Source organism: Saimiri boliviensis, chromosome 10 (assembly GCF_048565385.1).
Source record: "Saimiri boliviensis isolate mSaiBol1 chromosome 10, mSaiBol1.pri, whole genome shotgun sequence".
Lineage (NCBI taxonomy): Eukaryota > Metazoa > Chordata > Mammalia > Primates > Cebidae > Saimiri > Saimiri boliviensis.
This window is the reverse complement of record NC_133458.1, coordinates 36,035,142-36,063,132: the sequence shown is the minus strand read 5'-3', so window position 1 is coordinate 36,063,132 and position 27,991 is coordinate 36,035,142. Positions and strand designations below refer to the sequence as shown.

The window sequence follows — 27,991 nt, the reverse complement described above, 5'->3', positions numbered from 1 at the left end:
TTCTTTTTTCTTTTTTTTTTTTTTTGCCGGAGTCGAGCGGGTGCTGCTAGCGGAGGCGCCATATTGGAAGGGACAAAACTCCGGCGACAGCGAGTGACACAAATAAACCCCTGGACCCCCTCGTTCTCTCAGCTCTAAGGGCCGCGATGTTGTACCTAGAAGACTATCTGGAAAGTGAGTGCGCGGCGCTGGCGGGGGCCGCCGGTGGGACCTGCGGGCGGGCGAGAGCGCGAGTGGACGGGCAGCGAGATGGCGGAGAGGGAGGGGGCGGCGGGGGATGTTTCTTTCTCACGGTAACTGGCAGCCTCGTTGTGGGCTGCCGGCCCCCTCGACCCCCCCGACGCACGCGCGCAGTGACGTAAGCGCGTATTTCGCCGTTGGCCCCACCCCTCTGACGGACTCTTTTTGTCAGTGATTGAACAGCTTCCTATGGATCTGCGGGACCGCTTCACGGAGATGCGCGAGATGGACCTGCAGGTGCAGAGTAAGTTGGCGCGTCTGCTACTCTTGTTCGCTGTGCACGTTCAGTGCCAGACTTGCTTGTCATTACTGCTAACGCCTGATGCTCTTTCACTGTCCTCTGGCTTACTCCGCTAGTGCATGAGGAGTTGTCAGAAAGAACTAGCAGTCCTGAATCTCGCCTTCTCCTTCCCTCCCGTGCTACTTTTTTCTGGCTTTTGCAAGAGGAGGAGGCATTAGGACACGTATATTTCTTTCTAGAATGTGGGATTGTTCAAAAAATATTTTTCTACCGTCATTGAGATAGTTATATATGTTTCAGTGGTCGTCGGCATAAATGTTGAGATGTTGTCTTGAGCCTTTTCGTATTGAACTAAGATTTCAGCATTTATACTTATAAAGTTAATTCTATTCACAGTTTTTCAAGAGTAGAAAGCATAGAAGCGCAGGTTATATATAGCTCTTAAGAGACCCTGGCGAATGTCAAATTTTGAAAAGTTAGTTACACATTAGAAGATACATTTTGAATTGTTAACAGAATCATCATTTTTCTAGTTAAAATGAGTGACAGAAATAAGATTTCACTGTAGAGTTTCTTATGTGAGGTACTAAAAAATGTGGCAGTTAATGAACATTTCTTTTTCTTTCAGTGATAGCTTGGCAGTCCTGTGACTTTTTCCACAAATTAACCTTGCCCTTTCGTAGAGCAAGGACTATAAATAGGTTGCTCAGAGACCGCTTGCTATAGCTAAGAACCAGTCCTTTTCACTGCCCCTGACTTCTCTGCATATGACTACACCACCACTTATATACTCTTTGTTTATGAGTACATTTTTCTTGTAAGTTCAGGAGGCACGTGATGGAAAGTGGTGGCGTGGAAGCCACCTTCTTTTCAGTGGATTGTGGTATGAAGTATGAATTGTTTGTGTGGTTCTCAGGCTATCTCACAAAATCCATTTTAAATTTAGTGTAGTTGAAATGCTAAAGATTTGCTGAAGTAGTGTTCTCTGCAAGATTGATCTATCAGATAGATCTGAGTTTGTTTTAGGGCTTTACTAATTTTGACTTACTTAAACAAAGGAAGATGCTTCTAAAAAATTAACCATAGGACTTCATAGAGTCTTTAAAGGGCTAGTGTGGACTGAAAATCTCCAAAAGAAGTATATTTTAAAACTATTTTTCTCAATTTACATGACAGAATTTTTTTTTCCCTTTTTTTTTTTTTTTTTTTAAGCAGACATCCAATGAGATGATTAGTCTTGGCACATAATTTGGGGAAAACTTATCTAGAAATAATCTTTAAATGATTATACCTATTACTTTTAGTTGGGATATGACATGATGAGATGTTTAATGCTATATACCAAATGTTTTTATCACTTTTTTTTGTTAAAAGAAATGTGAGGATTATCTAATCGTGTTTTAATTGTGTTTTGGTGCGTTCGGCTGATTTAATACCTTTAGCTTTTGACCCCAATGCTGTATTGCTCAAAAATTATAGTATAGAGCCAATCTACTTTGTCGACTCTACTTAGGCTATTGGAAAAAGTTGTGAAATAACAAAAACAAAAATAATCCGTCAATAAGGAAAATTGTAACTCTTTAAAGGAAAGTAATTCAGGCATTACATATTTACATAATCAAAGAATAACATATTTAAGTTACTGGCAGAGTGAAAGAGTGTATTGTCAGATTTTTTTCCTCCCTAAATCAAACCATGTATATTTGATATATGAATTTAGTCATCTAAATATGATTTTTTTATTATGTCATAGATGCAATGGATCAACTAGAACAAAGAGTCAGTGAATTCTTTATGAATGCAAAGAAAAATAAACCTGAGTGGAGAGAAGAACAAATGGCTTCCATCAAAAAAGTATGTGCAATACTTTGGATAATTTAGGGAGCTGGGAAGAAATAGCATGGGGAGAAATGCCAGATATAGGTGATGGGGAGGAGGGCAGCAAATCACACTGCCATGTGTGTACCTATGCAACAGTCTTTCATGTTCTTCACATGTACCTGAAAACCTAAAATGCAATTTACAAAAAAAGTTTATCAAGAAATATTGGAATGCTCTAAAAAAGATATTTCAAATATAAATAGTTGTCTAGATATCAAAATGAAGGAATATTATTAATGGCTATTGTGTTTTAGAGCTTTAGATAGGGATTTTTAGTCATTAAAGCATTTTGGTAATTTAAAAAATTGTCTCAATAATTGGTGACTATTAGAAAGTGACAAACTATTTAAAAAGTACATCTTTTCCTATTAGTTTGTTTTATTCTAGTTGCATATAATTAAAGTTGAGTCACTTCCAGAGACAGAGTACTGTATTCTAGTTTTGACCACAAACTAGGGTAGATAAACATCAGCAGACCTTGGAGAATATTTTATATATTGCTAGGTACATAAATTAGACCCACAGAAGAACAAAATCCTAAAAGTTAGAAGGGATGTAAGAAAGCCTTTTAGTTTAAAACTCTAAATTTGTACATGACATTGGTCTGGAAATGTAGAATTGAGGTTTTGTCAGTTTTATAGTGGTTATACCTCTCTTCCAGAATTGAATGAGTATACGTGCAAACCTCAAAGTTTGCTTTACAAGTATGACTGAATTCATTCAGGGATAGATACATTGAAAGAACAACTTAGAAGACTTGAATTTGGTCATGACTCTGCTATTTAGCTGTGTGACCTTAAATAAGTCTTAATATTGCTGAATAATAATGCCTCCCTAAACCGAGTGTTCATAAAATTGTTCAAGGATCAACTAAGGCTGGGTGTGGTGGTTCACGCCTGTAATTCCAGCACTTTGGGAGATGGAGGCGGGTGAATCTCCTGAGGTCAGGACTTCGAGACCAGCCTTGCCAACCTGGTGAAACCCTGTCTATACTAAAGGTACAAGTATTAGCTGGATGTGATGGTGGGTGCCTGTGATCCCAGCTACCTGGGAGGCTGAGGCAGGAGAATCACTTGAACCAGAAAGTGGAAGTTGCAGTGAGCCTAGATCATGCCACTGCACTCCAGCCTGGGCAACAGAGTGAGACTCTGTCTCAAAAAAAAAAAAAAAAAAAAAAAAAAAGTCAACTAAGAAAGAAATTTGGAAACTACAAATGAGTAGTTATTTATTCTACTGCATGGACGGAAAATTATTTCTGTTAGAGAAAAAGAATCATAATCTATAACAGAGTAGTGCTGGCTTGGAAGATACCTGGAGGCACAGGTGTTTGTGAATATAGACATGATACATGTACTTCCCAAAGTCACTAATCATCTCTTTAACCTAATAAAGTTTTGGTAGAGTACACTTTGAGTATACCCTGAAAAGTCTAGTACTCCATGGAAATTCATAGTATCTTCTTCCTTCCCCCTCTTTTCTTTTAAAAAAAATAATAAGTTGAGGCAAAATCTAAAATACAGGTTGAGTTGTATGAAAATATACCTAATTTAAAATGAGAGTTATAGAACAATTGCAAAATAGGGAAATGCAGATCAGAATCCTTTCAGTAGCTCAGCTTAAAAAAAAGTTTTTAATGGAATGCAAATGTACTTTACAAGTTAGATCAATTTTAATAAACTTTTTATTTTAAATACTGTTCATTAACTCATACAGCTTTTTCTAGACTTAGAATAGCATTTATTTTTAATTATATTCTTTCTAGAAATTCTGAACATCTCCCTTTAACTCTTGGCCATTGTGAATAGTTTCTAATCCTTTCCCATCCCCACCCTATTTCTAGCAGGTTTTTCTTTCATTTTGTGTTTTTTTTTTTTTTTTTGGAAGCAGAGTCTTGCTCTGTTGTCCAGGCTGAAGTGCAGTGCTGCGATCTCTGCTCACTGCATTCTCTCGCTCCCAGGTTCGAGATTCTCATGCCTCAGCCTCCCAATTATCTGGGATTACAGGTGCCCACTACCAATCCTGGCCAATTTTCGTATTTTTAGTAGAGATGGGGTTTCGCCATTTTTGTCTTGAACTCCTGACCTCAAGTCATCTGCCCTCCTTGACCTCCCAAAGTGCTGGGATTACAGGCGTGAGCCACCGTGCCCAGCCTCTAACAGGCTTTTTATTACTAAAGTAGGATGACTGGTTGTAATAATAAGGTATGATAATGAAAATGCAGTTATGTGTCCGGCATGTGAGTATTTTTGAAGGATTACTTTATTTTTGAAATGAAAATATTTTCATTCAGGACTACTATAAAGCTTTGGAAGATGCAGATGAGAAGGTTCAGTTGGCAAACCAGATATATGACTTGGTAAGTAAAAGTAATGTGCACACTGTGCCATAACTACTTGAATAATAGAATATGTTTTAAATATATTGGCTTAAATGTAGGAAAAAGCAACTAAAACTGAAGTATTGCTCTCTTGATCATATCTAATTTGACAGTTCAGTGTCCATTTTATGGTTAAAGTCAGAGTCCACAGTGTTAGTTAATGTGGTGAAAATTGCATTTTAGTAAGTCTACAGCGAGGTAAGATTGTTTCTGACGTTAGATATTTTTTATAACTGAATTAATGTTTAACTTTATTTTACTAATCCTTGTCTTCTTAAGATAGTGGGTTTACATGCCTTATACATCATTATGAGATTGTTTCTGTGGCAAAATTTGTCTGAGAAGAATGCCTTAACAAGAGTTCTTGGTAGTCTGATTAAAATGAAGAAGAATCATTTGAATCAGTGTTTACCTGAGTGATGTTAACAGATAGTATGTAAAAGCTGTGGCAGTTGTTTGAGAAATACAAGATGACAAACTTTAAACAAGATTCTTTTTTTGCAGCAGCACTTCTAAAAGATTGAAAACATCAAGAAGATAGATAGAGTATTCACTATTTCTCATATTGATGCAATTATGGTGCTCTCTTTCATTTGAAATATCTTCTAAAATACATACTTTAGGGAATAGCCATTTCTGTTTTTACATTAAATTAGAGCAAAAAACAAATGCTCACTTTTGGCTAACTTCATTGTATAGATTTCATATTTATGTTGTCTTTCCTGAGTACACATTTATTAAACAAGTATGTGCAAATAAAATGTCACTGGTGAGCAAGACACAGGAAAAAAGGTGAACACTACATATGGTGTGAATTATAAATGCTTATACCAAACTAGAAAACACCTGTCATGTAGAGCTATGGAAAATGTTTAGTTGCTTTTAATGTAGTACACACCTTTTAATGGCTCTGATAACCTGGGCTCTTTTGTTCATACAGTTATTCTGAGAAAAAAATTCATAAAAGCCACTGCCTAAAGATAGATGGAATAGGCTGTAGCTTGATTTACTGTGGAATAAAAACCAAAAAAAAAAAAAAAGTTACTATTTCAGTCTTTAATTATGTCTATAAATTTAGAAAAAGGCATTTACATTTGAATCTAGACTAATTTGTTTAGTAAGATTCTTCCTGATATTTAATGACTGTATGTATCAGTCTTTATTTAGAGACTGCCTGCTTTTTAATTCATATAGCTCTTTGGTTTTATTCTTTGTTTTGTTGATTGTTTTGTTGTTTTACTGCTTGTTAGACCTTTACTAAAGATACTTTGTGTATTTAGAAAAAATATAAATATATGCTTTTTAAATATGTGTGTGTGTATTCATCTCTTATTTATAAACCACACTGTTCATCCACTCTGTGCCTGATAAAAGGGAGTTGTACCTGGGTATAATGGAGGAATAAAAAGTAAATAAATACTAGAAATGGCTCTTGTCCTCAAGGTGTCTGTAAACTACTGTAGTGGGGAAGACCTACCTGCAAACTAAAGTGGAGAACCCATACAGAAACATGTAATAAACATTAACACAATTGAATATTAAGGGGTGTCTGCTAAAAAAAAATGAAGTAAGTCATGCAGAGTTATTTATTGATTTCTTAGAGGGTATAGGAAGAGTTTTGAACAGAGTTTGTTCAGAAAGTCAGAGTCCTGAATTAGATGGTGTATTGAGGGGAAAACATTTCGCTCAAAGAGAATGGCATAACATAGAAGGAAAGTACAAATTCAGAAATTAATTGAGAGGGGATATATTACCAAGGCTAGAGAGCAAAGTAATAAAAGTAAGGTTGTAAATTTAATAAAACATAAGAAATGTAACAGAAAGCAAATGTTCATAATGGATCCATGCAGATGTGAGTTCAAACCCTGGCTCAGCCATTTCACTGACAGCATGGCTTTGGAAAAGTTATTTAATCTTGAACCTCAGTTTCCTCCTGTAAAACAGCAATATTAATTTATACCTTACTGGAGGGTTTGCATTAAAATACGTATAATGCTCTTAGTTTCGCCGAGAGTAGCCATTTGCTCCTACTTTAAGGACTTAGTCCGTCTCATTTCCTGAACTAGATTTTTCTATTTTCCTGAAGCCACTGCTTCCCTTTCAGCTCTGCCCAGCTGAAGCTGCTGTCTCTCACTCCCATAGTGTCTCTGAGGCCTCCTTTTGTCTTTTCTTCTTTTCTCTTCCCCACCACTTCCTTTCTGTTTTCTCCTTTGCTCTACCCTCTTCCTTTTTGTTTTTCTTCTTTTTCCCTTACTCTCTCTCTCTCCCTTTCTTTTTAAATACTTTAATCCTACTTCAGGTGAACATTATATCCTTAATATAAAAATCCCTTCTCTTTCAGACTTAGTGATAATCATCTCAGTAATCCTCTACCTTTTATCACTGTAATTCAGTGGCTTCTATGTGTCTCAGTGGTGGATTGAAAACTGGCACCTGGTTCACATTTCGCTGTTGAAATTATCTTTTACTACCTGGTCATCTACTTCTTTGGCTTTTGCAAATCCTAATCCACTTCCGTTGCCACAGACTGAACCTGATCATCACTTGGAATTGCCCACCCTCTGAAACACTTCTTGTGTCTGCACTTTGTTTCCTTCTATTTTATCAGCCCTTTCCTATTGAATCAAAAGACTGGTTGAGCTCTTCATCTTCTTTTCTTACTGGTACCTTCCACGTTGTTGCTACCTTAAGGCATGTTTTTACTTGCTGCATGTTCGCTTCATCACTTATGCCTTCTCTTTTTAATCTTTAGCCTCCTTTCTTTCTTTTGGCTTCTATACCATAGCATTTAAACATGCTCAGGTCCTCCTCATATTTAAAAAAACCCAGACAGTCAAATATAAATCCTGTCATGACCATGGCTCTGCTTTAGCCAGTGTAGTCTTTCTTGAGTTTCTCATTCAGACTTTGACACTCCCTTACCTTCAGTTTATTCCTAAATTATGTCAATCAGGGTTCTGTTTACCAATCCTCTGAAGCTTCATTTGATGAATTCTTTATTGCTAATCCATCTGACAACTTCAGTTCTGTGTAACTGACCCTGTGGGGACATTTAATGCTTATTGCCATTCGTTTTGTTTTGCCGTTCTTGATCATGTATTACTATTTGACTGCTCTAAATGCTTCTACCTTTGTGGCCTTTCTCAGACTCCTTCTTGGATGTAGCTCATAATGTTGGTGTTCCTCAGGGTTTTGTCCTTGACCTATGTGGTTTCTTACTCATCAAATGGTTCTCACATGAAGGTGATTCTCTTCCCCTTTTCTACCTGCCAAGAAGGCCAAAAAGACCAAATGCCGCACAGTAAAGACCTGTTCTGTCAAATGCCAGTTTTATCCCGGACCTTTGCACACCACCCAAGTTGAGAAACGCTCCTCTGTTACCTTTCCATGTGTTCTCGTAGTGTTAACAATTATACTTTAATTATTCCTCAAGCCCAAGCTGTTTCTTTGAGTTTTTTCATCTTATCTGAGTATTCCCAGGTCCTAGAACTCAGTATTTTAAAATTTGAAGAATCTCCTTTTTCTTCTATAACTTCCCTCCCTTGCCCCTACCACCACCTTTTTGTTTCTAAGTCTCAGATGAACCACTGAACTTGTAGTCATTCAGACTGGGTGCTGAAAGTCACCTCGTATTCCTTGTCACTAACTTCCCCACATTTATTTTGATGATGTGTTGTTCATTTTACTTTGTAAATGCCTCTAATTGTCTCTTCTTCACCTTTCTTTAGCTTGCTGTATTGAAGTACTTAAAAAAAAAAGAAATGTAATTATAGACAATAAATGTACATGTCCTAAGTGTACAATTCACATTTTGATAGCTGTGTACACTCTTGTAACCAACATCCCAATCAAGATATAGAACATTCCCTTATGTCATTTTCTAGTGTGTATCTCCTCAAATACTCTTCATCTCTCACCCAGACAACTATAGTAGCTTTTCTAAATGGTTTTTCTGCCTTTGATTTATCACTGTTTTCCTAAAATACACATTTAAGCATGCTGTCTCCTTGTTCGTTTTTTTTTTTTTTTTTTTAAACAGAGCCTTGTTCTGTTAGCCAAGCTGGAGTGTAGTGGTACAGTCTCAGGTCATTGCAACTTCATCCTCTCAGGCTCAAGCAATTCTCCCACCTCAGCCTCCCAGGTAGCTGCTACTACAGACATGTGCCATCATGCCTGGCTAATTTTTGTATTTTTTGTAGAGATGAAGTCTCCCTGTGTTGCCCAGGCTGGTCTTGAACTCCTGGGCTCAAGTGATCCGCCTGCTTCGGCCTCCCAAAATGCTGGGATCACAGGTTTGAGCCACTGCGCCTGGCCTGAAATTCTTAAGCGCTTAGGTCCGGACTTGTTTTATCATGCCACGCAAAAGTTCTTGATTTGGTTCCTGCCAGATCTCTAACTGTGTCTCTTTGTTGTCCTCTGTCCCTCCTCACCATCCACATGCCTGATACACAGTGAACATACTGTGTATGCATGACTCTCCCTGACTGGAATAACTTTCTTTTTCCTGTTTGCTTGGTAAACCTTGCCCTATCCTTCACAATCCTACACATACCTCTTTATTGTCTTAATAACTTTGATATTGGTATCATTTACATCTAGGAGAAGAGATTTGACAGCTTATAACAGGAAAGGCATATTAAGAGTGGTTTTTATAAATACATTTATTTATCCCTCATGTAAAATACCTGTTGGAGGAGGCAGACCAGGGTTTGTATGGCTGCCCCAACAAAATCAGTATCCCAGGCTACTTCTCATCTGTTCCACCAGACATTCTGGGCAGGAAGAAGAAGACTTGCAGTAGGAGATTACTCAGAAGGGCACATTTTGTAGTTCCGTCAGCTCTTTTTTAAAGAGTCTTCTTGGAAGTCTTACTAACTGCCATCTTATATCTTACTGGCTCCTTCTAGCTGCATGGCCACCCCAGATATGTGGGGTTCTGTCAGAAGGAAGGGGAGAATAGATACTGTGCAGATAATTAGCAGTTTGTGTTTTACCCTGGCCTCAGTCATGTCAGCCTCCAAATCACTCTTATTCACGTGATGTTATTATTGACCAAATAACACTGTAATTATATATTTACCTTTGCTTTTGTGTTTGTCTTCCCTCGTATAAATGTCAGGAACTATGTACTTTTATTTTGATATCTTCACAACCTAGCATAGCTGTTCTTCAATCAGTATTTGTTGAGGAAAAATCACCTGAATATGTTAATAGAGAAGAAAAAGCACTAATATGACCCCCAAGTTAGGAGTCTTGGTGAGAGAGTTTAATGGTGTCATTGTTGGTGTAGATATATTTTAGTTGGGAGGTGGTTTCTCCCAGGGTACCAGAGTATGCTGAGATTGGTTCAGTTTTGATGGACAAAGATACTGCAGTATACAAATAGCTACTTCCAGGAGTGACTTCAAGAAGTAATACAATTCAGTTGAGTTTAGTTTCCTTTATAGCATCAGTTTAGGAGATGAAACACTTGATCTTATGATCCTTTTCTTTGCTCCATTCTTTTTGGTATCCCTCTTACTAAATTGCTCTCATAATTTTGTTACTGTCTTCAATTTGGATAGATTTCCTTTTCTGATACGTAAGTTCATTTTGAAAGTTCTTGTAAAACAAGATTTGCAGATGAGCATTCAGTGAAAGGGAATTTTTTTACAATAAAAAACTTATAGCAATATGTATGTTTAGAGCATTTTAACTAAAAAATCTTCAACTTACAATAATACTTTTTCTTCCTGTTTTTAATTTGTTTTTAAAGACCCCTTCCTTGAACAACAAAGCAGATATATTAAATAGTACAGGGAACATTACTATTCAAAGTAATGAAAATATTGAGCCTCCAGTTAACATGTTCCCCCCAAAATCTTATTTATTTGTTTATTTTTTTGAGATCGAGTTTCACTCTTGTTGCCCGGGTTCGAGTGCAATGGCACAATCTCAGTTCACTGCTACCTTTGCCTCCTGGGTTCATGCGATTCTCCTGCCTCAGCCTCCCGAATAGCTGGGATTACAGATGTGTGCCATGACACCTGGCCAATTTTTGTTATTTAGTAGAGATGGGGTTTCACCATGTTGGTGAGGCTGGTCTCGAACTCCTGACCACAGGTGTTCTACTCACCTTGGCCTTCAAAAGTGCCGGGATTACAGGCATAAGCCACTGTGCCCAGTCATTTTATTGTTAAAAAAGTCAAAATTATTAGCTCTCCTGACCAGAGGGTCTGAGGGTAAGTTAAGTTTTTGGTCATTCTGTACCCTGAGAGCCTGACATAGTAGAATAAGTGAATAATGAAGAGAAGGACAAAGGTTTTTGAGATTATCTAATCCAGTGTCTTCCAAACCTTAGTCATCTCTTTTCTGCCTTCAAGATTTTTACAATACCTAATTACTAAGTAAATTTTTAGATGAAATATACATAAGAGGAAAACTTAACTAATTTGATACCACAAATAGAAGTAAAACACTAGCATCACTTAGGAATAAATAATTACCAAAATGTCAAAAACAATTATGTACCTTCTTGGAAAACTTGTGGTTTGTATAGTGCATATCACCACAATGTCTTATAATATTTGAGTAGTTTATGCCTGAGGGTAAGAAATTTATCTTATTACCCTTACACATAATTATAGTCAAATATAAGGGAATTATTGACATGTTCAATTGAGAGGTCACTAAATGGAGTTAACCTGTCAAATTATTCTCCCTGAATAAAACAGTAAACATTCAATGAAAATTGATAAATAATAGAAATTACATTCCTATAAAATTTAACATTTGAGAACTGAGACTGCTAGTATGCTTTAAAGGGGAGTGGATGGGACATTATGTAAGTGTAAAACTACAGTAAATTCTGTTCTGAGATCATTTACCCAGAAAACAGTGGTACTTGTATTTGTACAACTTTATATAGTGCGAGAGTATGACTTTGATTCATTCAGCAAGTGTCTATAGAGCTCCATATGAGCAGTCACAGGTAGTAGATGGGCGATGACAGACAGACAATGTCTAGGCAAACTGGTTTGTTTGTTTGTTTGTTTGTTTGTTTGTTTGTTTTTGAGATGGAGATGTTTCAACAAGATGTTTCATTCTTGTTGCCCAGGCGGGAGTACAGTGGCACGATCTTGTCTCACTGCAACCTCTTATCTCCTGGGTTCCAGTGATTCTCATGCCTCAGCCTTCTGAGTAGCTGGGATTACAGACATACACCACCATGCCTGGCTAATTTTTGTATTTTTAATAGAGATAGGATTTCACCATGTTGGCCAGGCTGGTCTCCAAATCCTGACTTCAGGTGATCCATCCACCTCCGCCTCCCAAGTGTTGTGATTACAGGCATGAGCCACCGTGCCTGGCCTGGGCAAACTGTTAAACAAAGGCTATTTTAGATTTTGATAAGTACCTAGGAGGAAATAAACATGGTGGAATGAAGAGAGGAAAGGGGAGAGAGAGGGAGAAAAGTGAATAACTGGCAAAGGCTGTTAAGAATGTAGTCTAAGGAGATAGCATTTGAGGTTATACTTGGAAAATGAGAAAGAATCACCTGTTGGAAAAGCTAAGGGAAGAACGTTTCAGGCATGTGGTATAACAAGGACAAAGTCTGAGGTGAAAAAGACTTGCATAATGAACCCAGAAAGAGGTTGGGGTGGTTGGTCTGTGATCTGTAATGGGAAAGGAGCAGCATGAAAGGAAGCAGGCAGGAGCTAACACATGGGGGCCTTGCGAGCCAGTGTAGGAGGAGAGTAATTCTTAGTCTAAAGCAGGCGTCCCCAGACTTTTTACACAGGGGGCCAGTTCACTGTCCCTCAGACCGTTGGAGGGCCACCACATACTGTGCTCCTCTCACTGACCACCAATGAAAGAGGTGCCCCTTCCTGAAGTGCGGCGGGGGGGCTGGATAAATGGCCTTAGGGGGCTACATGCAGCCCGAGGCCCGTAGTTTGGGGACGCCTGGTCTAAAGCAATGGAAGCCAGTGAAGTACTTTAAACAGAGACACAGAATAGACCTTAAAGGAGATTTTATGTATGTGTGCCTTTGCTTAAACATTATAGTAATTTAAATAAGCATGTACTTTTACAAAATTTATGGTACATCACTTTAGTATGTAATTGTGTTTGAGTTTATCTCTCAATGTTTTATATGGCATTGCATTTCATTGTATTTTTTTTTTTCATTGAACTATTTTATTTACTTTTAAATTAGTAGTAAACTTGTTTTCCTATGACCATCACTGCACTGGTGACCTCATTTATTAAGGAATAAGCCAAACTAGATATTATCAACAAATGAAGAAATTTATTTTTGGGATCCCATAGAACAAACTAACAGTTTATTTCAGTAGCCGTTTTAGGGAAATTTGACTAACACAAACACACACACACAATCTATCTGGTTAAAATAATTTTCTTCTAGAATCCTGATACTCATAAATAGTCGTTAAACACTTATTTGTGTTTCTCAGCCAGATGTCACTGTCATAAGGATGTATTAGATTGCAGTACCTAATAAAGTTGATTTATACATACCCTGATAAAATTTGAGCTTTTAGTTACTGCTTGAATGATTTTAACAGTCTCTTGCATTGCTCAATATCCTTGAACTTACTTCTTTTTTTAATATCCTGGCCTGTTCCTGAGATGATTATATTTCAGATGCACATTTTACCTATAAATTTGAGAGTTTTCATCTGATACTCTAATTAAGGAAATACATTATGTGAATTTGACCTTTTGATTTCTGTCCTGTCCTTATTGTCTTTCAGGAAGATGATTAGACCAAGTTATATGCTAAGCCCTTTCAAGTATTTGTTTCAGCATAAGGATAGGCCACATTTTAATCTAGTTTAAAAGGAATTTAGAGATGTAAAGAATCATTTTCATGACCTATCATCTGAGAAATACTTTGCCATCATGGTTCCTTTTTCTTCCCCACTTTACCCTCCTTACTCGCTATTATCAGACCTTTTCATGGATATAAATTTACCTTATTGCTGTTGATTTCAACTTAGAATGTAACAGACTTGATTGCCTATTCTGAAAGGGCAAGCTAGACATCTAAATTTTAGAAATTGATTGTATTGGAAACAGTAGATCATGTAGAGACTTTTAAAAAGCTGTATTTAGTTTTGTTTAGGTCCATTATTTGTACACTTTAAAATATGAATATTGGAAAACCAGATAGTCAAAAAAGGAAGAGTCAGATATTACAACTCTATGCAAATATTATAGGATGAAGGTTTTTGTGTTTGTTTTGTGCAGAGGGGCCAAGTATGACTTTTCAGTATCATCATGAGTACGTTAACAAGTAATGTTGGTAGAATTTCCTTTGTCTTTAAAGAGGCCAGAAGAATAATAGAAGTTTCAACTTAAAGCTGTTATGATTTGGGGTTACAGAAAATGATTTGGGGTCATAGGGCAAGGAAACCTTGTTTATAGCCTTTATTGACATTAACTGGGAAAAAATAAATAGACTCTTTGGTTAGCCCTGTGTTAGGAATCTATGGCTAATGGAAAGTCTCTCAGTTGGGTTAGTACCCTCTTGACTATTGTAAATCAGTTTTATGAAAGCAGGTGTTTGTGGAGGGGTGCTGTAACTTAGGTCCTTGCTTTGCTTGATTACTATGAGGACAACACGGTAATCAGCTAGAAGAGGTGCTTTAACCATTCAGAACCAGGTAGGTTGAGGGATTGCACATGATGGATTTCAGGCAAGTTCACAGCTCTTATTATGGTTGTTTAATACTGTTTAAATATCCTAGTGCATTATTGCTTAAGTACATTCTTGTGGTCAGTTTACTTTCCAACTTCTAATTTGATTTAGTACAGCAATGATAAATAGAAGAAAAATAATTCTCATTGCCTAATAATAGCTTATAATATTAATCAGTTCATAATCTCTTTTACATATGGGGAAGTGAGAATGATTGGAAGCAATCTTATAAAGCTGCCTACCACAAGTGGTTAAGGCTTTTCTTTGTTTTAACTATGAATTTTTTTTAGAGTTATTAACCCTTTAGGTTCTAGTGCCTTTTCTGAGCTATCTAGTATTGCAAGTCTCATCATTATTTTTCACATTGTCATATGTAGTGAACTTTATCAATAATATATTTAATAAAATGGAGCAATCCTTAAATGCAGAGGTGAAGTGAGTTAAGGTAATGTGTATGGTATGAAAAAGAAAGGTCTTCATCTCACCCTAACACTACCCCTCAACTTAGATTCTAACATTCTTGCTCTCTATGCTTTATATATATATTAAATGTTATGTCATACTTTTTCTCTTAGCATATTGATTGTCTTTCTCTGTACATTTTTATTGTGATTCCTTTTTTATTCTATTTGAATACAATCCATCTTCACTGTCTAATTCATACCTCCTTTGTGTCTACCAGTGTTGTATTTTCTTATGTACAACTTCTGACCCTTTTTGAACTGTTGCTTATTTGTAACATCTAGACTATACATTTTATCCTTTATTATATTAAAAATCATATGTAAATCTTGATTTTTCAACTAAATTCTAATTCCTATGAAGGCAGCGATTCTCTTCCATTCTTTATATATCCTCCATTTAATCCAGCACCAAGCACATAATAGCTCATTATTTATTATTGGTATAATTGTAGATATTAAAAGCAGTGGAATGTTTTTATTGCATTAGTCTTGGAACTTAAATGTGAATATTTTTTCTGATTTCCCTTGAGATTAAATTTTGACAATGAAAGAGGTATGCTTGAATAACAGACGTCTGTGTTCACACTATTATTGGAAGGGAGATTCCTTTAAAGGATGCTCAGTTACCTGCAGATTATTTAAATAGGAGCAAGGATTCACAATATGTGATGTTACAGGTTTTTAAATATTCTAGAACTCTGAAAAGTAATGTGTGTGTAAAGGTAGAGGGAAAACTGGCTTTCAATTATTGAAAAAGTACAAACCAACACCCTAATGATTGTTGTTAATATATAAAATACAAATAGTAGGACAATATTATACTTTTTATATTTGTGTTATATTATTCTGAAGAATTAAAAAAAAAAAAAAAAGAGTTGGTTCCTGCATGCAAAAAGTTCAGAGGTCAATGTCAGGTAAATGGCAAAGCACAATTCGTTACAGCTGGATTTGCTTTCTGTAATGCATTAACTATATGATTTTGGCCATGTTACTTAAGTAACCCTCTGAGTTACTTTACCTGTAAAGTGAAGACAGTAACAACCAAAAAGATCAGATTGAGGGATAGAAAAGAGAGGTCATCTGATGTGCCAAGCACATTACCTGCCCTTCATAGGCATCTAACCCATGCACGTTGTGTTTTGCTGCCTTTCTCCCCTTCTTCCTCATGTTAGTTATACATTATTTAATTCTAAGCCTCACTTAAAATGTTGCCCTGATATAGTATCATAGCACATTTTGATATCTGTAGGAAAGTTATTTCTAATTCTAGCAGTAATCCAGTGGGAAACTAGACTTGGAAAAAGGATGTTGTTAATAATGTGACATGAATATTTTTCAAAGAATTTGTGTGGTTTTTTTTGTTTGTTTCACTTCAAAGTAGTAAGTTTGAAAAAGTATTGAAAAATATTTAATATTAAGCTTAAAAATACATTAAGACATTTATTGTTAGTTTGAGGTGTCATGTAATTTTCTGAAATTAGTCAAAAGATCTCTCAGTGAGAAAATAAAATTTTGCCAACTTAACTAGGGAAGTAGTATTATAAATAAAATAATTTTAAACAGACCTTTTGAGGAATGGAGTTTTCTGACTAAAAACCCCTTTTGTTACTCTTAACGTAAATGTTTACAAGCCTAATGGTTCCCTTTCATGCCTATGAGAAATAGATGTGTAGAATATAGGAGCTTCTTTATAGACTAGGGATCTTTCGTCATTCTAAATAATAGCTTTTATCATATGACAGTGTGGATGATGGCCTTATAAGTAGGAGAAGATTAGGCTTTAAGTAATCACAGGACATATTATGAAAAGTAACCAGCCTCCACCCCCTCCTCCCATCTCTAATCCCTAATAATCTCAGTTTTGCTTTAATTTTCATGTCCTTACTTCTGAAAATGGGGTATAGAACATTTCCTAACAAGCTGAGAGTCCAGGTCTTAGAATTTAAAATGTATTAAAGGAGACTTGGGAGATTATTAGCCTACCACCCTCATTTTATAGATTAAAAACCTCTGAGGCATAGGTTAATTGACTTGCTTAAGGATACTACGCAGATTCACTAAAAGAAACAAAGATTTAGGTTTCCTCATTAAACTGACACTTTAACAGTGTCCCAAATTTTGGTGGTTATCTTTGATCTTCTTTGAAACAGGTAGATCGACACTTGAGAAAGCTGGATCAGGAACTGGCTAAGTTTAAAATGGAGCTGGAAGCTGATAATGCTGGAATTACAGAAATATTAGAGAGGCGTAAGTAAAATTTACAGTTTTCCATCAATATTGGACAGTACATATGCAAATCACTGAGAAGACGCTTGTCCCACAGAGGCTTTCAAATCCTGCCCTTCAGTGGATGGTGGCATCCAGGCCAGATAGCTTGGACCCTAGCAATTAGAAATGTTTGGGTCATGGATACGGTGAGAGATAATATAGGATATCATCCACTCACTTTTTATGAAATAGTATATTAAATAATTTTTATATCCACATATCCTAGTAAGTTGAGCGGTAAGAACAAAAATTTAGAGAAACGTAACCATTGGGAGACAAATTAACTATCTTGCACTAAGTGTGTTGACTTTACCTTGCCTCTTTATATACTTAAGCTTTGAGGAAGGTGCTTAGTTTCTCTTCATAAGAATTACTTTATGGCTTTTCCTTAACTGTATATATTGAAAAAGATTCAACTTGGTTTCATAACACTACCTCTTTTTCTTAAGGAAGTGTTTCCTTCTTTTGCGTATCAGCAAGAAACCATTTTAATATTTCTTTGCAAGGCTCTATTTGATCTCCTGCTATAACTTACCCTTGTCACTTCTTTAGTGTGACTTCCCAAAAATGGAAGCATGAACACTGTTTCCTTAACTAATTTAGCGTTTCTTCTAACCTAAATAGGTAACATACATAAAAGCAAGTTAGTGTGGTACTAGGCGTAGAGTAGGCACTCACTAGGTGTTAATTGAACCAAATTAGTATTATGGCTAATTTCTACTAGAGTTTAATTAAAACTTTCAAACATATTTTTTCTTGGTGCATTTCCATAGCAGGAATATGTACCTGTTTCTACACGCAGTGGAAAGGTTTCTTTATAGTGCCAATCTATGTATCTCTCTGTATACTCACCAGAAGTCAGCTAGGGAAGCCAATCACAAGTCTGTCTTGATATCCATAGTTGCATTTTTGTGTTCAAAAGTAGATCCATCACTTTAGATAACCATCCTATTTATTTGTGATACGTTTCTTCTTGAGGAACCCTATCTGAAGATAATAAGTATTTTGAGACAAAACTTAAAATTCTTTAGCTGCTTTGATTTTTTAAAAAATGCTGATGATAGCTGTGAGTAATGATAATTCATGCCTATTCAGTACTGCAGGAAGGTTAATAAAGCATCCTCTCTAAGGACACAGACATATGAAGCAAAATTGGATCAAGTTATAAAAAGTGCTCCATCCTGTGCCCTGCCATAATTTCATCTCAAGGGATCAAAAAATAAACCCAGAAAATTTCATTAGAGTTATTTTTAAGCTTGGTGTTATTCTTCTCACTATTTGCAAATAAAATCCCTAACTTCTTTTATGAAGTCTTTATAATCATAATGGCATTTTAATAATCAAATAATTTTTTTCATATAGTAATGTCCCCCATTATGTAGAACTTTAGAATCTCCCATTAAAAGGTCTTAAATTCAATAAAACTAGGTTGACTCTTACCAGTAATAGATTACAATGTCCATTCATCCATTTATATGCACCCACTGTGGTAAATTCCCTAATTAGACACAAGTATGCCTTGAGCCATTTTGTACTTAAGATAAATACTGGGAAATGAATAACTTATTGTTTAGAGAGAGGATAACTCAGTGTGGGATGGACAGTGGTGATCCTCTAACATGTCTGGCTAAAATGATACAGGCGTATATGCATCAGAACTTGCTAGTCCTCCTCTGGGTAAGGGAACTCATTGCCTGTAGTAGACTAACATGTGAAGTTCTGTGGTGACATTTAATAGTGGTGTATCTCTGTGCCTCTCTTCTTTTAGGATCTTTGGAATTAGATACTCCTTCACAGCCAGTGAACAATCACCATGCTCATTCACATACTCCAGTGGAAAGTAAGTTTGGTGTAGTACAGCTAAGTTTTGAAAAACAATTAAAACCTTATTATATCACTTGTATATTCTCTTTTTTTTTAACTTTACACAACGGATTGAGAAAGAAATCCCTTCTTTTTTTTTTTTTTTTTTTTTTTCATTGCAAGTACTGGCAGACTATCTTTTTCCTTGGGAAAGCATATGTTATTCAGAAATGAGTGTTCTGTTTTCTAAGACAGAGGTTGCGGTGAGCTGAGATAGCGCCATTGCACTCCAGCCTGGGTAACAAGAGCGAAACTCCGTCTCAAAAAGGAAAAAAAAAAAATGTTCTGTCTTAGAGGGAGAATGTATGGTACTAATAGCATATATTCCTTCCCTACACGTACCTGATTCTCCTTAGGGAGCCTTACAATTGAGGCAGACAATAAACTGTTTTGTAATAGGCCCTTTGTCCTTTTCATCCTTGCTTCTCCAGTGCTTAACCTAATGTTTGGCATGTAATTAAATCTGAATGGTTGGTAAGTTAGTGAGTGGATGAATTGTTCGATGACTGGCGGGCTAGTTGATATAGGAAGAGACAGTTGACTGAAAACTTTTCTAAGTGGTAGATAATGTTTTGAAAACAAACTTTTCCTCATATTGTATGTGAGCCCATCGTGCATCTTGGGTTATCTTTAGTACTTTGCTACTGAAGTTTTTTAAATGTTGGAGAAGTCTACTCTTAATAAACACGTGACACAGAGTTCTGCTTGTCCTGCCTTCTGAGGGAACATCAAGTTCTGTATTTTAGAGGAACCCAGATCATACTGTTCCACATTATAACTGGAGAGAAGTATTGTACCTTGTCCATAGTTCTCTAAAGTTTAAAAACACATGAATTCTTTATTTATTTAGAAAGGAAATATAATCCAACTTCTCACCATACAACAACAGATCATATTCCTGAAAAGAAGTTTAAATCTGAAGCTCTTCTATCCACCCTTACATCAGATGCCTCTAAGGAAAATACGCTAGGTAAGTTAATTTTCTTAGATATGATTGATTTGTTTGTTTGTGTTGGAATAAGGGGATATAAAATCTTTCAGGATTAATGAATCATACAGTATCTTTACCTGGTTAAAGTATACATATGGAGAAAGAAGAAAAAAGACAACAAGATGCATTATTCAGTTGACTTAATGTGCAGTGACATGAAAAATTTTAATTTAATGGTTGTTTATCTGTGCTGGGAAATAATGTATTTTAAACTCACTCACATTATGTTCTCTGCAACGATTTTTCTTTCCTTTTTACGCCTACACAGGTTGTCGAAATAATAATTCCACTGCCTCTTCTAACAGTAACTACAATGTGAATTCCTCCCAACCTCTGCCATCCTATAACATTGGCTCATTACCTTCAGGAACTGGTGCAGGGGCAATTACCATGGCAGCTGCTCAAGCAGTTCAGGCTACAGCTCAGGTAAACAGTAAAGTGTTTAGAGACAAAATGTGACATTATGTCTGGATCATTGGAAACCTAATAGAAATAACTGGATGTTGTAGGCTGGGCATGGTGGCTCACACCTGTAATCCCAGCACTTTGGGAGGCCAAGGTGGGTGGATCACCTGAGGTCAGTAGTTTGAGACCAGCCTGGCCAACATGGCAAAACCCCATCTCTGCTAAAAAATAAAAAAAAAAAAATAGCTGGGTGTGGTGGTGGGTGCATGTAATCCCAGCTACTCTGGAGGCTGAGGCAAGAGAATCACTTGCACCGGGAGGCAGAGGTTGCAGTGAGCCAAGACTGTGCCATTGCATTCCAGCCTGGGCGATAGAGCAAGACTGTGTCTCAAAAAAAAAAAAAGAACTGATGTAAACAAATAGTTTTCTAACATTGTGTAGTTTCATTTTTAAGTCATGGTTTTATGGTATCTGGTATTTTATTTAATGAAATAACATGTAGGAATTACCCGACTAATAATGAAAAGTAAAAAATAGGTTTATCATGCAGATTATATGCAGACCCTTCTCAGAATAACTGCTCATGTTGCCCGTGTTTTTGACTGCAGTCCACAGCACATGCTAACACAGTGCTTCGTTCTTTCTGCCAGTTCCAAGGCTTCCTCTGTAGCCTTGGACTTAGGTCATCTTGAGTTTGTTCACTTCTGTATAGTTTGTCTGTATATCAAATGAAGAAGTTGCCCATCCCATAGATTATATTTTAACTATGTAAACTCTTATTATAAATCTTTACATAAAAAATCTTGGGCTGGGTGCCTCACGCCTGTAATCCCAGCACTTTGGGAGGCTGAGGCAGGCGGATCACCTGAGGTCAGCAGTTCAAAAGTAGCCTGACCAACATGGTGATACCTCGTCCCTACTGAAAATACAAAAAAATTAGTCAGGCATGGTGGTGGGCACCTGTAATCCCAGCTACTTGGGAGACTATGGCAGGAGAATCTCTTGAGTGTGGGAAGTGGAGGTTGCAGTGAGCCAAGATTGCGCCACTGCACTCCAGCCTGGGTGACAGATCGAAACTCCATCTCAAAAAGAAAGCTTAAATTCCAGTGATGAAAATAACAGTTGAAGCAATATCCGTTAATACTGGATAAACCAAAATAAAACTATAACTTGTAAAACTTGAAAAAGAAAATCTACATATTTACATATTTCGATGCAATCCATCAATGTCTATTTAAGATGAAGGAAGGACGAAGAACATCAAGTTTAAAAGCCAGTTATGAAGCATTTAAGAATAATGACTTTCAGCTGGGAAAAGAATTTTCAGTGGCCAGGGAAACAGCTGTCTATTCATCATCTTCGGCACTTATGACAACGTTAACACAGAATGCCAGTTCATCAGCAGCTGACTCACGAAGTGGTCGAAAGAGCAAGTAAGTTTTATTGTTACAGTAGCCCCACATCTTTACTGAGTACTTGGTCTACTTGATACCTCAGCCAGGCCTGACTATGTTAAAGGCAGGAAATAATGGATTAAAATGAACCTTGCAAAGGTGTGGAGACATGCAGTTTTCATTTATACTGCCATACTTTGAAGGGATAAAATCTTAAAAAGTGTTACAGTTGTTTTCGACTTTTCTACAGTCTTAAGTTTTTTAATAGATAATCTGTTTATCTTCTTTCATTCATTAAGTAATTTTATGTAACTGCTTTTTATTTATTGCCCTTTATTTTGCCGTATGTTTCAAGGTAAATTAATGCATAAAATGTAAATTACATCCTGGTGATTTTTTTTTTAAAACAAGATTTTTCATTTTGATTAACAGCAAACAAGGCATCTTAATTCTTAGTCTTGGGTCCCAAAAATTGATGGTATGAAAATGTCCCTAGATTTTATATATGAGACGGGATGATTTTATAAGCTTTAGATATTAAAACAATAGCACTTATCACTGTCAGTCCCAGGTAGCTGTATGTTTATACATGATGAAAGTTAAAATGCTAGCCAAAATAATTAGTTACATAGTATTTATGTTATCTGTATTTTTAAATATGTTACATTTTCTGTGAAGGAATCCCTAAAAGAATGGTCAGTATGAAATAACCACAACAGAAGTGTCAAACATCTTAAAAATTAATTCATCTTAATGGCACAAGTTTAATGTGATTTCTTATGATAAAATTTAGAATTTAAATAATGTATGGCTTAGCGGTAAATTACTTGTAAATTTTTATACTCTTGGTTCCCTGACATACATGTGGTAGGTGTTCATACATCAGTTGATGGTTATAACCACTTTCGTTAAATGTTTTTGTGTATTTGTGCTTTAGGTTTTGATGCAGAATATTCAGTTTACTTAAAAATACAAATAATGTCTGCAAAGTAGGCATAACTTGTATTCTTAAAAGTGCTACCTACAGTTTAAATCATTGGTAAACCCAAATTACTTTAACTTAGACTTTATACATTTGATGTCATTTTATTTTATACCATTTATTTAGGAGTTATTCTCTTGTAACTTCTAGATCGTGTGCAAATAAAACTTACACTGTTTTTTTTTCAGAAACAACAACAAGTCTTCAAGCCAGCAGTCATCATCTTCCTCCTCCTCTTCTTCCTTATCATCATGTTCTTCATCATCAACTGTTGTACAAGAAATCTCTCAACAAACAACTGTAGTGCCAGAATCTGATTCAAACAGTCAGGTTGATTGGACTTATGACCCAAATGAACCTCGATACTGCATTTGTAATCAGGTAAAAGTCTGGTATATGTATAAAAGTAAAATCTGAATAAACTAGAAGAAAGAGAACTATTTCATTTTTAAGCACTTTTTAAAATTCACTTAAAATACCCTTGCTTGATTTGTATACTTTTCTCCCACTTCATACAGAAGTGACATTTACTATAAGTATTGAGTATAAAGAAAACTGTTAGCCGTAATCTCAGCCCTCAGATACAACCTGTAACTAAACATTTTTGATGTACCAACACGTGCACATGGGCTTCCTTAATAAAATACAACAGACTGGGTGGCTTCAACAACAAAAAATTGTTTTCTCACAGGTATGAAAGCCGGAAAGTCCAAGATCAAGGTGTCCACTGATTCAGTTCTGGAGGAGGGCTGTCTTCCTAGATGCAGACTGCTGCCTTCTCACTGAGCCCTCACGTGATAGAGGGAGAAAGTGTGCTCTGGTGTCTCTTCTTATAAGGGCACCAGCCTTGTCAGAGTAGGGCTCCGCTCTATGACCTTATTTAACCTCTACCACCTCCTTGTAGGTCCTGTGTTGAATTACAGTCACTTTGGGGGCTTCAACATTGAGACATAAGCATGCATTTCCTAACACGTGTCTATGCAGATATGCACACGTGTGTGGGTGTTTGTCAGTAGGAACCACAGTGTATACTTTCCTGTCACTGGCTTTTTTCTCTAAATCAGGTATATTGAACATGATTTTTCTTTAAGATCATGTTCTTAATCTTCACATAGTTATCCCTTATACCATGCACTATAGTTTATTTAACCAATACGTAGCTATAGATTATTGTATTGGTATTAATTTGTTTGAAATTAGGGATAATATTACAATAGGCATTTTTTAAATGTAATCCATTATATACATCTAATTTCTTGGTTAATCTTTTAGAAGTAAAATTAGGCTGTAAATATTTGACAGACTACCAAAATATATTTTCCAGAAATTTATTACCAAAAATTAATGAACATGCCTGTTTGCTAAACCCTGTCCAACACTGGATATTATTTTCATTTAAAAACCTAGTACCAATTTGGTAGTTCTGTATCATGATTGTTTTAATACACACTTGTTTCTTATATTATGAATTGACTCCTAATGGTGTTGGCTAATTTTTCTGTTGTTTTTATTATGTACCTTAAATGTTTACTTGATTTAATTTTTTTTATAATTCTAAAATTTTACATAGTTGTGACTATTAATCTTTTTCTTTATGAAGCGAGCCATGACTTACATACTTAAAAGGGCTTTGTCTTTTGCTCTTCTTTCCACAAAAATTTGTCTTATATAATATTTTCTCCTAGTTTTTGTATGGTTTTGTCTAGTTCTTTATGTGCTTCAGTTTCTTCACATTTAAATCTTAGTCTATCAGCATATTATTGTGTCTTACATTGTGAGTTGCCAATCTGATTTTTAAAAATTGTAACAATTTGTTAGCTGTTCTACTATCACCTGATAAACATTTTTCGAAATGATTAAGGAAAGCATATCTTCTATCCTGGCAATGAAAGTAGATTACTTGCAAAGAACAAAATCAGACTGAAGCTAGAGATTTCCTCTGTAACACTAAAAATCTCGAAGGTGATACAATGTCTGTAGAACTTTCAGGGAAAAATAAAGAGCACCGCAAAACTTGATATTCAGAGAAATTATTTCTTTTCATAAGGCCATGTAAATATATTTTCAATAATGTAGAGAATCAAAAGGTATGCTATCTAGTCAATCCTGTCTGAAAAATTATTCAGTCCACAGGGAACTTCAGTGAACTCAAGAATTAGGAAGTTGTACCCTAAAGTGCTGGTGATAAAGAGCAAAAGAAAATGAGAAAGGACATAAAATAGATAAGTTTAGAAATTTCAAGGAAGTGGTCTATAAATTGCAAAAATATAAATGACCAAATGTGACCCAAGAAGTAAAAACTTTCAGTAAATAAATAATCCAGAAAGAAACTTAAAATTTTTGCAATAAGAACTACCCAGAAAGATGACTGCTTCGTCCAGGTGGTTTATATCACAAGTTCTGGATAGCTGAAGGGCAGATAATTCCTGTGCATTTCTTCCCACCCTTGACCCTGCCCCCAAATGAGTATTTAAGGAAAAAACTGTTACACCTTGATTCTCAGTGTAATTGTGTATTCAGTGTATTTCCCTCTATTTTCCAACAGGATCATAAACAGTTAATTGAGATTTAGGTGTTTGTTACATAGTCATAATACATTTAATTTTTTTTAACTAGGTATCTTATGGTGAGATGGTGGGATGTGATAACCAAGATGTAAGTATTAAATTTTTCTATATAGGAATGAAAAAAAAATCACAGGCTGTTATTACTTGAATATTTGTCTTATTTGCTGTATAGCTTGGTCTAAGAAAACAGGTTTGCAGGTATATTCATATTATGCTAATGCTAGAATATTCCTCTTCAAAATAGGGCAGTGTCCCTTTATGTGTTACCTATTTTAATTTTTAAAGCGAATTTTATGGTTTTATATACAGATTGTTTGTCTGATAATTGTTACGTTGTATGAAAATTGTAAATACCTTCTTTTTCTTTGCTAAAAAATACTGTTTACTGGAATCCAATTCATTTATCACATTGAAAAAAATGGAATTTTAAAACAATTCATTCTTTTAGGCTGCACCGTGCTAAAGCAAAGGGTAGGATAATTGAGGATCTAATGTGAGATTATCTTCCTCTCATGAGTATAACATTTTTTACTGTACTCTGCAATTGTCAGCTGATAAGAGCCACCTCTGATACAGAAAATAAAGGAGATTTGAAAGGAATGAATTCCTGGGTTTTAGGAGACTTAATTTTGGTTAGAGATACAAGTTTTTTATTGAATACTGCAAATATTGTTGTCTGGTAATTTTGACTCCCTCCTTATTTTCATACAGCTCTGTCCCCTTTTCTTCCACTTTTACTCCAGAGGGGTAACAGAACCCTGAAATTCTACAGAAGTACTAATTAGTAGTGACAGAATCCTAAGATTAACAAGATTTTTAAATTTGTAAAGCAATCTGAAGATTGAGGGGGTTGGCTAGGTGCATTAAAACTTTTCTTAGACTTCATAGGGTCACAGCAACATTTTCGTGCAGATGGGGACAGACCCTCCTTCTATTTCCCTATAGAATGCCTTGTAGGCTGTTTGTGGTTATTGTGAAAACAATATTGCCCAACTGTTTTAAGAATATCACTATAAACTCTTCTGGGGCAGTTAGTGAAAATGATGATTGAGATTTCTGTGATTAGCAGCATCATGCTTTTCTGATTCTTCTCATTCCCGGTGTGTACTCTTCTGAGTGCTAAGACTTCCCATGAAAGAATAAAACTGCTTAATATGTTTCAAAGAGGAATACTTTTTCTCTATGTTTCTAGGAATAGAAACACCCCGGTAGGAAATCTAGGGCATAAGATATAAATTAATGTCTTTAATTACAATCAACTTATTCCACTTTATGAGAGAGCAAATAAGGCTGAATATTAAATAAAATCTTAAGATATATTTACCTTCTACATAGAAGACTTACCTCACTTCTTTTTGCCCACAAAAGTTGAAAATTAGTGAATTTTCGTTCATTATTTAGGATTATAGGACTAGATTACATGGACCTCAGGGTTCTTCAAGATGCATAATTTTTCTGTGCCTCCATTTCTTCATCCATGAGGCTTATTGCTTAGACTAAATGATGTCTAAATGATCAAGATCTAAAAATTCTGATGTCACACATCTAATTATTATTAAATTAAATGGATTATTCAGTCCCCTGAGTATATTTTAATATACTCTCTTGTCTTTAGAAGTACTGAAAACTTGTTTCTTGCAATTGTGCTTTCTAGTGCCCTATAGAATGGTTCCATTATGGCTGTGTTGGATTGACAGAAGCACCAAAAGGCAAATGGTACTGTCCACAGTGCACTGCTGCAATGAAGAGAAGAGGCAGCAGACACAAATAAAGGTGGTTCTTTTGTTTGAGGAAGAAATAAACTTCAGCTGAATATTTTATATAGGACTTTAAAAAGAAGAAAAGAGAAAAAAGAAACAATGCATTTCCAGGCAACCACTTAAAGGATTTACATAGACAATCCTATAAGATCTTGAACTTGAATTTTATGGGTTGTATTTTAATAATGTAAGTAAATTATTTATGCACTCCTGGCGTGCTATGAATATTATTCCAGTTAGCCTTGGATTATTTCAGTGGCCAGCATATGCAGACATTTGTACTCTTCAACCATTTTCTCAAAGTAATGGGCATTCTATAATTTAGACTTCAAGGAATTCCAATGATGAAGATTTTAAGGAAAGTATTTTATATTCAACAGGTATATTCTGCTGCATGTACTGTACTCCAGAGCTGTTATGTAACACTGTATATAAATGATTACAAAAAAAAAAAGTCAGTGCTTCTAAAAAGAATTTAAGATAATGGTTTTTAAAATGCCTTTATAATAAGCTTTGTTTCTTTGTGAAACTAATTCAGCAGGCTGAAGGAAATGGTTCATGTGATAAAGTGGGCTGGTATCCTCTAGAGTACCTGGGTACATAAACAGAAACTCCTGTAGGTAAAAAGGAATTTGTGCCATTAGTCTTTCTATGTTTCTGCATCCAGATAGAGTGCAGTTCATGAGGGCGGGGGTGGGGGACTGAAGGGGAAAGGGTGTTAAAGTGATACATTTTTATACCAAATGTGTTTATTTTTTTGTGCAAGTAATCCTTAAAATTGCAATTGTATTAGGTGTTAAAATAAAGTTTTTAAAAAATTACTTGTATTTATACTTTACATACTTAATGAAAATT

General features: G+C 35.7%; 1 protein-coding gene across 5 annotated transcripts; it reads left to right on the top strand.

The window, feature by feature from the left end:
- The first annotated feature begins 5 nt into the window (after nt 1–5).
- On the top strand, nt 6–27,957 carry ING3 (inhibitor of growth family member 3). Of its 5 annotated transcripts, none has more exons than XM_010343751.3 (12): nt 6–174; nt 413–484; nt 2,235–2,335; nt 4,653–4,718; nt 17,057–17,153; nt 18,943–19,014; nt 19,927–20,007; nt 20,297–20,454; nt 21,673–21,866; nt 22,998–23,190; nt 25,426–25,464; nt 27,031–27,957. In XM_010343751.3, the coding sequence occupies exons 1-12, from the start codon at nt 147–149 to the stop codon at nt 27,145–27,147; spliced, it is 1,218 nt and encodes a 405-aa protein (XP_010342053.1). In that variant the 5' UTR covers nt 6–146; the 3' UTR covers nt 27,148–27,957. The 5 variants fall into 5 exon arrangements, 3 of the variants coding, with proteins under 3 accessions (XP_010342053.1, XP_003921096.1, XP_010342056.1); XM_003921047.4 differs by having other exon boundaries at nt 19,888–20,007; XR_012512042.1 differs by lacking the exons at nt 17,057–17,153; nt 20,297–20,454; nt 21,673–21,866; ... (1 more) ...; nt 25,426–25,464; nt 27,031–27,957 and having other exon boundaries at nt 19,927–20,006.
- The last annotated feature ends 34 nt before the right edge of the window (nt 27,958–27,991 follow it).

What these genes read in the sequence shown, in the direction of transcription:
- ING3 (XM_003921047.4), top strand. Translation starts at nt 147, where the DNA reads ATGTTGTACCTAGAAGACTATCTGGAAA. An exon ending in AAATGGCTTCCATCAAAAAA is followed by an intron (nt 2,336 to 4,652) that starts GTATGTGCAATA and finishes ATTTTCATTCAG; the next exon opens with GACTACTATAAAGCTTTGGA. An exon ending in TGGGATGTGATAACCAAGAT is followed by an intron (nt 25,465 to 27,030) that starts GTAAGTATTAAA and finishes TGTGCTTTCTAG; the next exon opens with TGCCCTATAGAATGGTTCCA.